At 44.9% G+C, this 17,202-nt stretch overlaps 1 protein-coding gene across 1 annotated transcript; it reads left to right on the top strand.

Moving 5' to 3' along the window:
* Positions 1-670: 670 nt before the first annotated feature.
* SDHB (succinate dehydrogenase complex iron sulfur subunit B) lies at positions 671-16,741 on the top strand. The gene is made up of 8 exons (XM_065421185.1): positions 671-821; positions 2,092-2,243; positions 3,923-4,008; positions 7,245-7,381; positions 7,762-7,878; positions 11,314-11,415; positions 12,889-13,011; positions 16,530-16,741. Exons 1-8 carry the CDS (start codon positions 747-749, stop codon positions 16,605-16,607), a joined length of 870 nt encoding a protein of 289 aa, XP_065277257.1. The 5' UTR covers positions 671-746; the 3' UTR covers positions 16,608-16,741.
* Positions 16,742-17,202: the final 461 nt, after the last annotated feature.

The following is a 17,202-nucleotide window of genomic DNA, read 5'->3' as shown; positions in this document are numbered from 1 at the left end:
CCCCTCCCTATTTTCCCGGACATGTCCGGCTTTTTGGAATTTCCTCCCGGATGGGGATTTGAGGACCAAAAAGCCGGACATGTCCGGGAAAAGCCGGACGTATGGCAACCCTAGATTTATGTACCGTCTCATCAGACGTTTATGCTTCCAGAATGTCTCTTTCGCTCTTGCTATTCCAGAGCTGGCTTCAGGATCCCGATCTTCCATGGGGATGCGCCCTAAGCAGCAATAATGTCTGATTACTGACCCGCCGTGTCGTTCACTGTGATCTTTTGTGGTTTCCCAGGATCCTTACAAACCAATTCTAGACCCTGTTCTGCCATTCTTAATCTTCTCCATTAACTTCATCACACCTTCTTCTGAGCCAGCCTCATCCGCCACTCCCAATATGGCCGCCTGTTGGCGCTATCTCTCCTGAGCCTCTCCCAATATGGCTTCCCATTGCGCCCCTCTGGCCTCAGTCACTCCCATTGGCACCATCTCTCCTCTCCACTCCCAATATGGCCTCCCATTGGCTCCTTCTGACCTCAGTCACTCCCAATCTGGCTTCCCATTGGCTCCATCTCACCTCAGCGGCTCTGCCACGCCCAATGTGCCCTTCAAGTATCTCCGTACTTAGCCACTCCCAGTATGGCCGCCCAGTCGCTGCTCTGTGGTCTTTAGGGAAAGTAGCGTCCTTTCCTGTTCCGTCGCGGTGGCCTGTGGGATAGCGGCGGCCCGTGTCGCCGTTGTTGTCAGCGCCCAAGATGGCAGCGGCCGTAGTCGGTGTCTCCTTGAAGCGCAGCGTCCCCGGGGTGACCCTCTGGGCGGCCGCGCGACAGGTGAGGGGGGGCCCGGCGGGCGGTTACATCAGTGAGGGGTCGGGGGCTGGGCCCGCGGGGGCGGCTTTGGGGAGGAGGTGGGGGAGCTGCCGGGGGGCTGTGGAGGGAAAGGGGGCGGGGGGGGTCTCTGAGTGGAGCAGGCCGGGGAGGGGCCCCCCTGGGCGGAGGGAATCTAGAGGTAAAGAGTCTCCTGGTGGTGCCCTGCTTGTCTCCTCCCAGCACCCTGCCCCCATCGCCCCACCGAGGGGTGGCTAGCGGGCCGGGGGGCGCCGCGTCCCCCGTCATCGCCCCACCGAGGGGTGGCTAGCGGGCCGGGGGGCGCCGCGTCCCCCGTCATCGCCCCACCGAGGGGTGGCTAGCGGGCCGGGGGGGCGCCGCGTCCCCCGTCATCGCCCCACCGAGGGGTGGCTAGCGGGCCGGGGGGGCGCCGCGTCCCCCGTCATCGCCCCACCGAGGGGTGGCTAGCGGGCCGGGGGGGCGCCGCGTCCCCCGTCATCGCCCCACCGAGGGGTGGCTAGCGGGCCGGGGGGCGCCGCGTCCCCCGTCATCGCCCCACCGAGGGGTGGCTAGCGGGCCGGGGGGCGCCGGGTCCCCCGTCATCGCCCCACCGAGGGGTGGCGATTTGGGGGGGGGCGCCAGCTCCCCCCTCATTGCCACTGATTTAGTGTCTGATCTTGGGCAAACCATTTTCCCTTTCAGTGCCTCAGTTTCTCTCTCTGTGAAATAGGGGTGGGTGTTGTGAGGCTGGATAGATTTGGGGGCCACTAGGGACACTTCGGTGTCTTAAAGTGACTTTGGTGACAGCTGTTCTGTTTGGCTTAAAATGAGTTTTTTGAGAGGCACGTGAATCATTTTGAAAGTCATCTAGAATTGGTCATGGTCCTCTCTACCTATTTATCCCAAAACATATGAGTAAGTAATGGAAATCTAGATAGGCTACACCCTGTAGACTTTCTATGTGGCGTTTACGCTAGCCAAAATTGGATCTGCAATTCTCCACTGATGTTAGCGGTGTTTGAAACTGTAGCAGGTATGTGGGAAGGGGTAAGTATTATCTCTGTTTGTTTGTTTAATTATAAAATTCAAATGCTGAGGTTGACGCTTGTTGAAGGCAACACAGTAAGTCAGTGGTAGATCCTGGACTCCTGACTCCAGATACCTTGCTTTAATCACTAGGCAACAAAATAAATCTCTTCCCAACCCTACACGTGTTGTCTAGAAAAATACACGAAGGAATCTAAGGGGCTGTGTTGTCATTGTTTGAACGTAGGCCTGCCGTGGAGCACAGACAGCAGCTGCAGCAGCAGCACCCGCTTCTCAAGCAGTAGCACCACGTATCAAGACATTTGCTATCTACAGATGGGATCCTGACAAGCCTGGGGACAAGCCGCACATGCAGACCTATGAAATTGATCTGAATAAGTGAGTATGCATGTAAAATTATACGCATGCTGACCCCAGAGAGCTGCTCCACAGAGATGCCTTTTCCTCTGTCAGCTTTGGACTGGCGTAAATCATTTAAGGTTCTGGATGTGGATTTAATTTAGCCACTCTGTAGCTGTTGTTTAAAGGTTGTAACCGCACTATTAGTTTTACATGATCATTCAAGCTATGTTAGGATGATCCATTATTGCACAGACGTGTCTCAGTCATGTTATAACAAGGCTTGGTTTTGCCAGCGTAGATGGGACCAGATCGTGTTATCACCAGGTAAAGGAAGCCTAGTACAACCATGTAGTACAATTCCTTTAGCCTGATGATAACACAGGGACAGAACATGACAAGTAGAACTGTGTCCGGGGGAGTCCAACACAGCTGTCTCTTAAGATGATTAAAAGGATAGTTCAATTTCAGAATGTACACGAGACCCTAAAATGTCCCCAAGCCATACTAGAAACACAAACACGTCCAAGGCTTTAGCATGTTTTGGAATACGTGATAAAGTTTCCATGTGCATTCCAAAGTGGAACCGTGCTGCATGTGCAGCTGGTGCTGGTATATCGAGAGAAGGATCCAGCAGAAATGATGGAGGTTACATCAGCTCCTCTCAAAGTGAGCGTCTGTGCCTGCCGTTTATCACTTGGGTTTGCAGCTTGGGGTCGTATTAGAGATGCTCAAGTGGTAGCTGTGGCCAAGAGCACTTTTCCCCTCTGCAGTTAGCAAGAAGTGTGCAACCTTTTCTTGGGGATGTAGGAAGGAACCTTGGTTCAAACCCTGTGCCTCTGTTTCCTCAGGATCCATTGCATGCTACTTGAGGTCCATCTTAAGTCTATTCTGAAATTTTAAATTAATGCAGAATGTAGCCACATGCTTAGTGAAAAACATCTTGCAGAGAGAGCTGACTGTATTGCTGCTCTGTAGTCTGCACTGGCTTCTGACTAGTTTCTGGGTGGAGTTTTGTTTCTTATCTATTACATAAACCTTGAATGATTTGAGACCTGGCTACCTGAGACTGCCTCTTTCCTTATGTATTATCGCCTCATTTATGATTAATGACGACACTCAAAACTCATAATGCCTTGATTTAAACGGGAGGAGCCTTGTAGCAAGATATTTACAATGAAAGCCTCCCCACTGTCCAACCCAGCCAGAGTTATTGATCTTTGGGGCACAGTGCAAAACTCATCTGGGTTTTTTGTGGGCTTTTTTCCCCCCTCGGGAATTTTGGTGGGGGTGTGAATTAAGGCACATGGGGTAATATCTGAGTTTTATTTGATTGGGTGATCTATATTTTGTCACTTGGGATTGGCTTAGATGGTCAAGCTATTGTATTTAGAATTTTTATCATTCATATAATTTGATAGGCACTTCCTAATAGAAATATGAAGAACAAAAATTCCAGTTTTTGTAAGATCTGTGTTCTGTAGCAACAGGCATATAGGCCGATAGCTGGGGGATGCAGATACTGCTCCTCAAATAAGGAAATGAATCACTTTAGAATTTCAGCAGGAGCAAAGGGGGAGTTGTTGTAAACAAGGTCAGACAGTAACTTTATTTCCAGAATCTAAGAGGGTTTCACAAATGCGTGAGAAGAGTGGACAGGAAATAGTTGGGCTGTGGGGAATATGCAGGCTTATTAAAGTGACCATTTTCCATTATAGGTGTGGGTCTATGGTACTTGATGCTCTGATCAAGATAAAAAATGAGATGGACTCCACTCTGACCTTCCGCAGATCATGTAGGGAAGGTGAGGTGCTCTTTTTTTTAAGTTAATTAATTAATCTGTTATTCTGAGGATCATTTGACACACTGAGTTCTGAGAAGATACTCATCTAAACCAAAGTAGATGATGAGAGTGAATATCCTATGTCCAGCAGAACATCTCAGGATAGACCTTGGTATACTATATTGCCTCTGACGCTATTAAGTACAGGGCACTTGACGTCTGTCAGGTTCAAGTGCTAGGCTCATTCACAGATCAGTTATCAAATAACTTTGTTTCAATCTCAGTACATCAGTCAAAATTATTGCTCCTGAGTTTTGTTTTGTTTTTGCTGGGAATGATTGAAGGATTTTTCAGTCTGTTTTCTCTTGACCAGGTTAAATGATTAGTGTTGGGGGGGGGGAATCAACCTTGGTGATTCTAAAAGCCACTTCTGTTGTGTACCTTTGTGTGTGCTAGAATGCAGGAGGGTAATTTGCAAAACCAGAAACAATTCTTGGCCAATATTTTATATACTAAAGGACGGCAGGGACCACTGTGTTCATCTAGCCTGACCTCTTTTAGAATACAAGCCATAGGACTTCCCTGAATTAATTCTTGTTAGAATTAGAGCAGATCTTTTAGAAAAACATCCAATCCTGATTTTTAAAATGTCCAGTGATGGAAAATCCACCATAACCCTTGGTAAATTGTTCCAGTGGCTAATTGCCCTCACTGTTCCATATTTGCAGATTATTTCTAGTCTGAATTGTCTAGCTTCAACTTCCGACCATTGTATCTTGTTATGTCTGTGTCTGCTAGATTGAAGAGCCATCCCTCTAATATCAAATTTCTGTTCCCCATGTAGGTAATTACAGACTTTAATCAAGTCATCCCTTAATCTACTCTTCGATAAATTAAGTAGATAGAAGTCTTTGAGTCTCACTATAAGGCTTTTCCCCCCCAATCTTTCAGTCATTTTTGCGGCTCTTCTCTGAACCCTCTCCAATTTTTCAATGTTCTTCTTGAAATGTGGACACCAGCACTGGACAGAGTATTCCAGGAGCAGTCACACCAGTGTAAAATACAGGGGTGATATAACCTCTCTACTTGTAGTTTTAATATTCTCCTGTTTATACATCCAAGGATTACAGTAACCCTTTTAATCACAGTGTTGCACTAGGAGATCATGTGCAGCTGATTATCCATCATGACCCCCTAGTCTTTTTCAAAGTCCCTGCTTCCCAGAGTAGCCCTTTAGCCTTTAAATGTGGCCTAGAGACTCTTGGTTCTTAGGTCATTGATCTGGCTGTATTGAAACACACACGTTGTTCTCCTGCGCCCAGCTTACCAAGTGATGCAGATCGCTCGATATCATTTACCTATTCTTGTCATTATTTACCATTCCACCAATCTTTGTGTAATCTACAAACTTTATTGGTTATCTCTTTTTCTTCCTGGTCTTTGATAAAAATATTGAATAGTATTGGGCCAAGAGACCGTCTCCTGTGGGACCCACTAGAAACACTCCCAGTCGATTGGTGATTTCCTATTCACAATTACTTTTTGAGACCTATCAGCTAGCCAGTTTTTAATCCATTTAATGAGTGCCATGTTGATTTTGTAGCTTGTCTGCTATCCAGCTTAGCTTCTCTTGCTCAGTCCCAGGGTGAGACGATAATTCTGTTGATAGTGTCAGTGTGCTGACTTGGGAACAGTTGTCCTATGATGGCACGGGACAGAAAGATGGGTTGAAAGGGGCAGAGTCCTCATTTTTAATTCATTATACAAGGTTGCAAATAAAAACCAGAAACATGGAAGGGGAATAGACTTCTGTTTAGTCTCAAGTACTAGAATCTTTTCCCCAGAACTGTCTGAAAGACATCTTGTTTTAAATGTTGTTGCCCATTATTGACTCTGGATATCACAAGGAGGAATTTCACACTGTGCAGTTGCTTTCAGAATCTGGTATTGAGGAAACAAATACCTGAGAAGTGGTGCTTACTCTCAGTTCAGTTCCCTATGCATTTGGAAATAGTTGCTTTGAATATTTTTCTTTAAAAGTGTAACAGTCACGTATCTTGTTGGGCTGACCTAATATATGTCCTCTTCTGCCACAGACATTGTTTGCTCTTCAGTCCCTATTGATAGCTTGCTGGGCTGTCAGAGGGAGTAGGAATTTCACACCAGATCCACCTAGTGGTCCAGCTAGTCCAGTACCCTGTCTAAAAGTGGCCAGTATCACATACTTCCACGGACAGTTCGAGAAACCCCATAATGGAATAAACAAAGGAAGCTCCTTAACCTGTTAGTTACTGGTTGGCTTATCCCCTAAAGCAGGGCTTTACGTCCCTTAAAATTTTTGTGTCCATATAAAAAGCGAATCCCTCTTTGGAATGCTAAATCTCTTCATCTCGGTGATAGTTGGGACAGGTTCCTGTTACCAGTGCAGAAAAGTGTTTCCTTTTGTTAGGCTTAAAATGGTTGCCTTTCCGTTTCATTGGCTTTCCCATTGTTCTTCAATTGTGGAAAGATAAATAGCAGCATCCAATATACCTTCTGTATACCATTCATTATCTTATAATCTTCTGTCATGTCTCTTCTCTAAGCTACGCCGTCCCAATTGGTTTCAATCTTCTCCTTTATGGAAGTTCACTGTGCCTTCAGTCATTTTTGGTTTTTGGGTCAGCCTTTCTATTTCTGCTACATCCCTTTAGGGATGAAGTGACCAGTTCTGAACACTGTATTCCAGCGAGGTTGTGTGATGGATTTTATATAAAGCTATTATAAACTTAATAGTTTCCATTCCATTCTTTGTAGAGCCTCAAATATCTTTTGCTTGCTTGAACACTACTCCACATTTCACAGAAACTTCCAGGGAGCTGTCCACAGTTACACCCAGATCTATTTCCTGCATGGCTGCAGCTTGGTAATTGGAAAGGGTAATCTGAACTACTCGTACACATGTGCATTACCTTTGTCAACCCTGAATTTGCCAGCTACTGCTGCAGACCCAACGTAGTCAACTCTTGATGGAAGTCTGATGGAGCCTGTTTCATTGTTAAACAGTGACACTTCTGGCTGGCACAAGAACTGCTTTGAACGAGATCCCAAGAGAATTCTGATCTTTCTTCTGGTAGAATAGTGATAACTACACTAGCTTTTAAGATGACATTATGGCTTGGGGGAAGGGGGTAGTTTGGGGCAATAAGGCCCCCCCTCCCCCAGGAGGGTGAAAGGATACAAGTCAGATGCTCCATTGTCTCTTCTCTCCTTCTCAGGCATTTGTGGCTCCTGCGCTATGAACATCAATGGCGGGAACACCCTGGCCTGTACCAAAAGAATTGACACCAACCTTAGCAAGGTCTCCAAAATCTACCCTCTCCCCCACATGTATGTGGTAAAGGATCTCGTTCCGGTGAGTTTCTGTCTCTGTTGGGGTTTGTGGGACTAAGGATGACAGTGTTTCAGACTATACCTTGGTTTTCAGGGACGGCGCAGCACCCAGCTGAGAGATCATTCCAAAATTCATACCTTTATATAATGTCTTTCTAAAAACTTTTGTGACAGAACAATGAGAGCTGGGGCAGAGAGAGCTGAGGAACTGATTCCTTATTCCTGTAGCTTCATAGCCAATGGTTACACCTGTTACTGTTAAATAGGAAGTGGGAGGTTAAAGGGGCAAATGCAACACTTTCTGCCTGAATGTGTGTGCAGAACGTCTGATCTCTTGCTAGTACAAACCCTAGTAAATAGTCAGTAAAATATTTTTTGTCTTTTTTGTTTGTTTAAACTCAGGACATGAGTAACTTCTACGCTCAGTACAAAGTCATTGAGCCTTACCTGAAGAAGAGGGATGAATCGAATCAGGGCAAAGAGCAGTATCTGCAGTCTATAGAAGATCGTGAGAAACTGGTTAATACTTATGTTTTATTCCAACCCCCCGCCCCCCGGTGCTTTAATTTCATCCATATAAGAATTAGGTTAGATATGTTAAAATATCTGTCATCACGCGTAAGTCAGGGCTGTTCCTTAGAGGTAGGTGCAGAGTGGAATGTGGAATCATTTCACCATCCCTGCTAGAATCCTTTCAGAGATTTCCCTTATGTGGTGGGAATTGATTGGCTGGAATGTGGTGTAATGTTCTGTGGGTTTGTCTGCATGGGGAAACTAACTACATGGTGTTAGGTTTCAGAGTAGCAGCTGTGTTAGTCTGTATCCACAAAAAGAATCGGAGTACTTGTGGCACCTTAGAGACTAACAAATTTATTTGAGCATAAGCTTTTGTGGGCTACAGCCCACTTCATCAGATGTAGCCCACGAAAGCTTATGCTCAAATAAATTTGTTAGTCTCTAAGGTGCCACAAGTACTCCTGTTCTTTTTACATGGTGTTCGTTACCACAACTCATGGGTTGTATTCTAACGTGATGGAAAACAAGCAATATAGACAGGGACTTAAACATCAGATCAGTTGTCTGCACTGAGGTTTTTGTCTTCACTGTCCAAGAAAAATGTTGTTCTTGTTTTTTATATCAAGATAACAACATGCATTAGAGCTCTGTGATTTTTACAGCGATAGGAGACAAGGCTTTGTAGTTACTACTTCGAATAGCTTGGTGAGGTCAACTCTATACTCCACCATCCAAGTTAGACCTCATCTGACTACATCATGGTAAAAACAACAGTGCCTTGTTTCCCCTCGGATTTTACAGGGAAATAACTAATGCACGTTAGCTAGCTCAGTGTGAAAACACACGTTTTTGGCATTGTGGACATCGCCATGGTGTTAAGCCACAGTTAATATTGTATAAGGTACCACGAGTCTTTGTTGGTGATGTTTTAACACACTGTTGTTTTCCCAGGTAAGTAAGCCCTTTGGGGGCTTTATACTGTTGACAGCTAGGATAGAAGACTGGAGGGCCTTTAAAGAGATTTGCCCACTGGAAGAGTTTTGAAGGGAAAAAGAAAACATTTTACATTGCCAGTAACTTTGTGTGTGTTCCCCTTTACACACACACCAACTGTAGCAAAATACAGGTTTTTCTCTTCACACCCCAGCCTGTCCAGATAGATCTTGCAGTCAAGTTATAGTTCTGTGCTAGGGACATTGGTCTCTTGCTATGGCCAAAACCATGGTGTTGCAAATGCAATATCATTGCAGTATCAAGGAGGAGCAGATGAGCTAGGTCGTCCAAAGGAATGAAAGAGGGCTTAGTTTGAACCGCAAACATGCTTTTTTTTTTTTTTTTTTTTTTTTTTAAATAAACAACCTAAGAAACTGTTTAAAAACGTGTGAGAAGTAACAGGATATAACTTTCTAAAGGAATAGCTGAAAATTTCCAGGGTGAGTCTCAATTTACAAAGTGTTTCTGATGTATGAAGGCATCATATGACTGCTAAAAATGTCAGTGGTGCCATAAAATACCAGTACAGTAACAGCTGTGTTATCCAGCCTTGTACCAACTGGAAAGCTCTGTAAACCGGCATTTCTAATCTTCATAGAAAGTCCGGTTTATAGTCCGGTTGGCGCAGGGCTGGCAGGCTCCCTACCTGGCTCCGTGTGGCTCCCCAGAAGCAGCGACATGTCCCTGCTGCTCCTAGGTGAAGGAACAGCCACAAGGGGTTCGGAGTGTGGGAAGGGGTGCAGGGCTGGGGGTTGGAGTGTGGGAGGGGATGCGGTTCCCAGCCAATGGGAGCTGCGGAGCCAGTATTCAGCGCAAGGCAGGGGCAGCACGCAGAGCCGCCTGCCGCGCCTCCACCTAAAGAGCAACACTGACAGGTCGCCGCTTGCGGGGAGCTGCCCAAGGTGGGTGCCCCCAGATCAGGCACCCCAAAACCCCTCCCGTGCCTCTCCCCCTCCTGCACCCAAACTCCCTCTCTTTTAGTTAACTGGAATTTTTCACTTACCGGCACCCCCCATTTCCCCAACATGCCGGATAAAAAAAGCTTTTACTGTACCTTTTTTTTTTTTAACAAAACCCCAGAATTTCCCATCCGATGGTCTGAAAGTCTGGATTAGGGTATGGAAAAGATGCAAAGGAGCTAAATGTATGTTGGATGATTATAAAAGGAAAACAGGACTTTAAATTAAAAGTGGCATCCATTTGAAATCTCATCTGTTTTTAAAAAAAAGAATTAAAAGTAGTTTCAGTTGCTATACAGTGCAGGAGTGTGATACTACCAATGTTTCTGATTTTGCTGTTTTCTAAAAAAATTCTTACCTTGCTTTATGAAAACCCACACAAAGTGAAACTGACCAGGCACAATGTGGTGTCAAATGCACAAAGTAAATTGAGAAAAAGGGTTTGTTTTTTTCAGATCTCTTATTTCTTGTAAGCTCAGGTATTACTACTAACTGGTAAAAGTTTTGAGATAGAAGCTAATTTCAGTTTGACTTTGTCCTTTTAAGTCTTCCAAAAATACATTGAAGCCTTTTCTCCTGTCATACAGCACTTTTGCCACAAACTCTGATTATCTTCTTAAAACTTAAGCTTCGATTTTTTTTTTTATTTTTTTTTTTTTTTTTTTTTTTAGGAAAATGTAGTTGAAGTATTGAAAGTGAGTTTCATATACTTTGTACATTTGGAAGGATTTCACTGCAGTACAACCCATCTCTTCTCCTGCAGATTTGTTTTATTGCTCCTTTTCGCTGACAAATTTCTTCTTGTATTTTAATTCAAAACCTTCAGAATTGCAGTCCTCTACAAATAGGGTTCATTCTTTAAAAGGGGAGCCTAGGTAGAGTGTATCTCCAAGAAGCAATACTCAGAAATGAAGCCTAAATCAAATCAGGCAACACCCTTTAACTTGGGGGGGGGGGGGGGGGGGGGGATGGGACATGGAGGACCCTCTTACCTTTTTTTTCCCTTACGTAACAGGGTCATTTTTGTATCAGAGGATGCGTTGTGACTTAACCGTGCTCATCCATAGTCTAATCTTGAGAGTTCTACTATGAAATAATGGACTACTGTTGATGCATCCATGCTTTTCCTTACAAGCCCACTGGGGCCTGCTTGAAACAAGCTCTTGGAATATAAGCATTGTTTTCTCATCCACTTCTCCTACTCCCCCAGTGTTTTCATTGCACCCTCCCTCCACAAAAAACCCTGTTACAGTACAGCCAGAAGTAAAGGATCCCTGGTTTCCTGTTTTAAAGCACCAACTGATGGGAATCTCTCTCTACAAGTGCAGAAACTGGTCCTTTAGCACACCTTGCATATGAACATATCGAAGTAGGAAGTCACAAGGGGGAAGAGGGTGGACAGGGAAGCACATGTCACCTTTCAGAAGAATTGTTTCCTAGATAATGTCTTGCATTGCTGGCTGTCCTCTCTCCCATTTGTATTCAGGATGGGCTCTATGAGTGCATTCTATGTGCCTGCTGTAGTACCAGCTGCCCCAGTTACTGGTGGAACGGAGACAAATACCTAGGCCCTGCGGTGCTTATGCAGGTAAGAAGACAGTAACTGCTGTGGGGGTGGGGGCACTGCAGTGTGATGATGTTTGATAAAACAGGATTGTTGAGTTACTTTCTGGCACTTCCCCTTTTTCTGAAGCCAGTGGAAATGTGCAGCGTGGCACTGTACATCCTTTTAAGGGGGTCTTGTTTACTCAGAGCTCAAGAGCAAGGGGGTTTAGTAATAACCTCAAATAGATTAAAATAAATAATTTTGAAAAGTCAGGAGCCCCACACAGGGATGCACCTCGCTCTAATCCTGTTTAATTCAGGGCTTTGGAGGGAAGCCCAGAGCTGGAGCACGGAGCAGCTCCGGAGCAGTGGAGCTGCAGGTTTTTGCCTGGAGCTGGAGTGGAGCCAGAGCACAGCTCCAAAGCCCTGGTTCAATTCCCCCCCAGTGAGTGTTGGTTATCCACTCTGAGCCCTGCTTGTTGTGGATAGTGTGGGCAGGGTGTAATACAGATGTTATGAAAGGCCTTGTGATACGACAGGGGTTAGGTAACAAGCGTTTTTCATTATCTAACAGCCTGAAAAGCAGTAAGGCACAAAAAGAAAGTATCCTGTTTTTCCACTGCTTACCAGAGACGGGCTTGCTCTTCTGGATGATACACATAGACTAATTGGGTCATGTTCTTTGCTGTCCTTTAGAGATTTTCCTTTTTTCTCACCCCAAAGAAGGGCACCAAACCCACTTCCTGGCTTGTTCCAAAAGATCAGTGGATCAATTTGTAGAGAGAGAGACTGAGCACAAGATAGAAAGTCAGGAATTCCTGAGTTCCAGTTCTGAGACGCTTCCTCTGTGACTATGGTCTTTTCTCTAATTTTTCTCCCTCAGTTTCCTTGCCTGTGGTATTAAAATGCAAATACTTGCCTACCTCACATGGGTGTTCTGAGCAAATAACACTTTTTAAAGTCCCTTTTTATTTTATTTATTAATAGGATATCTCTATCTCCTAGAACTGGAAGGGACCTTGAAAGGTCATTGAGTCCAGCCCCCTGCCTTCTCTAGCAGGACTAAGTACTGATTTTGCCCCAGCTCCCTAAGTGGCCCCCTCAAGGATTGAACTCACAACCGTGGGTTTAGCAGGCCAATGCTCAAACCACTGAGCTATCCCTCCCCCCTTGAAGATGAAAAGTACTAAATAGTTTTTATTGCATCTTACCTGTCATGCTAATGCATTGAGCATATTGCACTGGCAGAGGAAGCAAATTAATCACTGTTCCATTGATGAAAGATCACATTAGCTATTGCAACAATTTACAGATATTTTAACTAATTACTTGTAGTCACAGTTGCACTCAAGATTTTAAAGAAGTAGTTGGATTTTTGCAGCATATTAAAGGAAGTGATTTAGACTCTGCACTGAAAGCCTTAAGTTAAATCATGCTTTTGATATGTATCTTTAATCAAATGCTTTTTTTCAAGTATAGAAGGATACAGCATGCCCAGTAACACTCTGCTTTTCAGGCATATCGCTGGATGATTGACTCCAGAGATGACTACACAGAAGAACGTCTGGCACAGCTTGAGGACCCATTTTCCCTCTACCGCTGTCATACCATCATGAACTGCACAAAAACTTGCCCCAAGGTATGTATCCCTCTGTGACCGCGTGTACCCCTATGTTCACCCTTTTTTCAAGACTATGATAAATTTCGTACAAAGTATGCCCTGTGAGGTATCATTTGAAAACTCATAATTTACTGATCATTATTGTTCTGGTAAAATATGTGTGGTGATGTTGTATGTAAAGTTATAGGATTCTGCTGTATGATATTACCAAAGGAATGTTCCAAGTCTGGGGAAGAGTCACAGACCAGTTCCCCAGAGATACAAGTTTAGCCGATACCTCAGCCAGATGTCAGCAAGATCAAATGGACTATCACCTGGTTAAGTGGCCACCCTTTGGCAGGAAAGAGGATGTGGGTGAAAATCTACATCTTGACAAAGAAACAGCTGGGGGTTCTGTCCACACAGACTTTCCGTCTCCTGAACCTCAGCTGGAGATGATTCTCAAAGAGGAGAAAGAGCTATAAAAAGAGATAGGAGATGACCCAAATTATCTGTTCCTCCTTTCTCTCTCTCTCTACCCATGGTTTCCACAACACCTGAAGAACAAATGAAACAGCTCTGGACTGGGGGGAGGGATCCTGACTGAAAGATTCAGGCTTTGTCTACACTGACAAGTGAAGGACAAAACTTTTTGTCATTCAGAGGTGTTTAAAAAAAACACCACCACCCCCCGAAAGACACAAGTTTTGTTGACAACAAGCGCCAGTGTGAACAGCGCTTTGTCGGCAGGAGCGCTCTCCTGCCAAAAATGCTAACGCCACTCATTGCCGACAAAACTTCCACCCTCAATGAGTGGCGTTAGCATTTTTGGCAGGAGAGCGCTCCTGCCGACAAACAGCAGCTACACTGCGCGCCTTTTAGCAGCACGGCTGTAGCGGCACAGCTGTGTCGCTAAAAGCTACGTAGTGTAGACGTAGCTTCAGTCATTACCTTCTTTCTGTAGTTTAATAAACTTGTCGTATTGTTTTATCTAGACCGGTGGTTCTCAACCTTTCCAAACTACTGTTCCTCTTTTCAGGAGGCTCAAGCTCAAGCACCCTGCCTGGGGCTCAAGCATTATCTTAGCCTCGTGGGGCCCCCGGCAGCTGCCGTGCTTGGCTCGCACTAGTGCAGGCCCTGCACTTGCAACCCCCCCACCCCAACCTGTCATGTGTCCCCCAGGTTGAGAAACACTGATCTAAATGAATTGACATACCCCCTGGAAGACCTCGGTATACGCCCAGGAGTACACGTACTCCTGGTTGAGAACCACAGTGACTGGAGTCCCAGGGGAGCCAACCGAGGTCACTCAATCAGGGTGAACTGCAAAGAATGGGGCAGACCATCCCCAAAGCTGGTGGATATTCCAATACTTAGATTTACCAAGCCAGCACCAAACAGCTATATAACACCTCACTGGTTACCCAGAAGCCAACAACACAGTTCCCTTAAAGCGACCCAGCCTGAGGCCTCCACCCAGACACCCAAGTCAAATATGATAAGGATCACTGGAAATCTTATTCATCATATAAAAAAGTTCTACCAATCCCAAAGGATCAGACACATCACCTCCCAGGTTAATGAATATTCCAGTTCTTACCCAACTACACGCTTACAGCCAATCCTTATTAACTAAACTAAAATTTATTAAAAAATAAGAGTATTGAGTCCAGTCCCCTGCCTTCACTAGCAGGACCAAGTACTGATTTTTGCCCCAGCTCCCTAAATGGCCCCCTCAAGAATTGAACTCACAACCCTGGGTTTAGCAGGCCAATACTCAAACCACTGAGCTATCCCTCTCTCCCCACCTCTTTTTGAAAACAACAAAGAAATTGCTTCTAATCAGATCCTTTACAACTGAAAGCCCCCTGCCTAGTAGGCATGAGGCAAATGCCTGCTCCAGGAGTACATAACTCTTGGAAGTAAGATTCTCAGGGATCATCCATCTCTACAAGCGCAAATCACTAAAACTCAGTGCTTCTGTGCATATTAAATTGGGATTTCAAGTTACATTTATTGATGACTTCTACAGAATATAGGTAACCAGTTACATCTGGAGCTAGATCATCAGCTGATGTGAACTGATGTAGTTCCATTGAAGTCAGTGTTTATCTATACTGGAGAGAGGGAGAGAGAGAGGGAAAAAAAAAAAAAAAAAATTGTGTGGGCGTTATAATGAAGCAGCACATTATGGGTCTATGACTGATTAGTTAATAATCACCATGTTTCAACCCAGACACTATAATCCTGGGTCTTCCCTTGATCATATCTGAATTCTCCATGATTAGCTGTCTGGCAGGGTGCTTGTGATTTTTTTTTTTTTTCCCTTTTATGTTGAGATTAAGCATACTCATTAAGTTAGGCAGCACGACAGGATTATATAAAGGCCTTTCACAGCATGAATGGTGGCTGTACAATACAACAAAAAATCCTTTGGAAAACTGAAAAGCCAGAAGCATGATGTTGTGTTAGAATCATTTTTGTGTTGTAGCCTGAAGTGCTTTTGCTTTCTATCCCTCAGGTCCCATTTAAGACGCGGCTCTTGCTTTTCTCCGAGTTTTTAAATAAAACATTAGGTTTTGTATCTTGACTCCAATGAAACTTATACAATGGACCATCTGTATTAGGCAAGCTCCTGCCTTCGGAGCCCATGTGAAAATCCCTCCAAATGTGCTGAGTACAGCTCTGCTCCAACTTTATCAAGAGATCTTATCTCTGAGCAGTTAGGTTTGTTGTCAGTCCCTTGAGTGGCTGCTTGTCAGGTCTTGCCATATTCAGACCAAAAGATAAAAGAAATCTTTTCGTTTCTTAAAATGACACAGGCTGGTGCTAACAGATATATATATATTGTGGCCCAGGAAGGGGCTTCAAACATTTGAACAAGGGCCCTTTTTGAAGATTTTAGCGGGGTCAGAATTGGCCACCTGTTGCGGAGAGGCAGCTACCTGCTGGATGTGTCCCCACTCACCCCACCCTGACTTGCCTCTTCTCCCCCCCGACATTGTTCCACTCCTTCCCTTGAAAGATGGAATTGGGGGTGCAGTGACTTTGCATCTTCTCACATCATCGTATGCAGAGACATCCAGGACATTGCCTGTCTTAGATCATAACTGAGTGGCTCCCCTGTGCACCATATCATCCTATCCTATCTCCTAGAACTGGAAGGGACCTTGATAGGTCATCGAGTCCAGCCCCCTGCCTTCACTAGCAGGACCAAGTACTGATTTTGCCCCAGCTCCCTAAGTGGCCCCCTCAAGGATTGAACTCACAACCCTGGGTTTAGCAGGCCAATGCTCACACCACTTAGCTATCCCCCCCTAAGGATCATGCGAACAATCAAAAGGAGACCCCATACTGGGGCTTGCCATGGGAGCAGGTGGACACTATCTTTATTTTTCAGAATGAGAAGGGGTGGATTTTGCAGCCCACACTTTGCCAACGTGTGGGGCCGGCATGGCTGTGAGCTTACAGCACCGACCCACGTTAATGTAAAGGAAACTCTGTCAAGTGTAGTGTTAATTTCTCTGTCCGCTAACTGTTACACTTTGTCTTTGTAGGGATTGAACCCTGGAAAAGCAATTGCCGAAATCAAGAAAATGATGGCAACTTACAAAGAGAAGGCGGTCAGCGCATAATTCTGTTTCTTAATAATAGGTGTAAAACGCACATACTGTAGCTGAACGTAATTTATATCTGATTTAGAAAGAGGGTTCCAACAGGGACTCACGTTTTCCAGAGAGATGCATGTACAATAAATACTGTAAAGAACAAATAAGAGCTCCTACTTTATTAATATAATTGAACCAACTTCTCTCTCCCCTGTGCCTCCTGGATGAATTTGTAAATTCCAGCTGAAGTCTGAAATTGGTTGACCTCTGGTGTGTGCAGGTTACAGGACTGCTACACCTCAGACTTTACTCCAGGATTCTGGAACTGGATGTGGGGAAGTCGTCTGTTTCCACGTTGGCACTACAGCAAAGTAGTAACCCGAAGACAATAATTCATCTAATAGCGTTCATTCAAATATAGCCATAGCTGAGGTTAAAGGTATGGGAGAAGCTTTCAAGGAAGGTGTGTGGGTAGAAATTACATGTGATGTGGGAATCCTCGACCTGAAGAAATTTTGGGGGGTTTCATGGGAAGAACCTTGCCTGACAATGAAACTGTAACTACTTAAGAAAGTGCCATGATATCTCAGACCAGTGGTCTATACCCAGCCCTGGCCGGGGA

This window comes from Emys orbicularis, chromosome 22 (assembly GCF_028017835.1).
Source record: "Emys orbicularis isolate rEmyOrb1 chromosome 22, rEmyOrb1.hap1, whole genome shotgun sequence".
NCBI lineage: Eukaryota > Metazoa > Chordata > Testudines > Emydidae > Emys > Emys orbicularis.
This window is presented reverse-complemented; position numbering and strand designations above follow the sequence as displayed.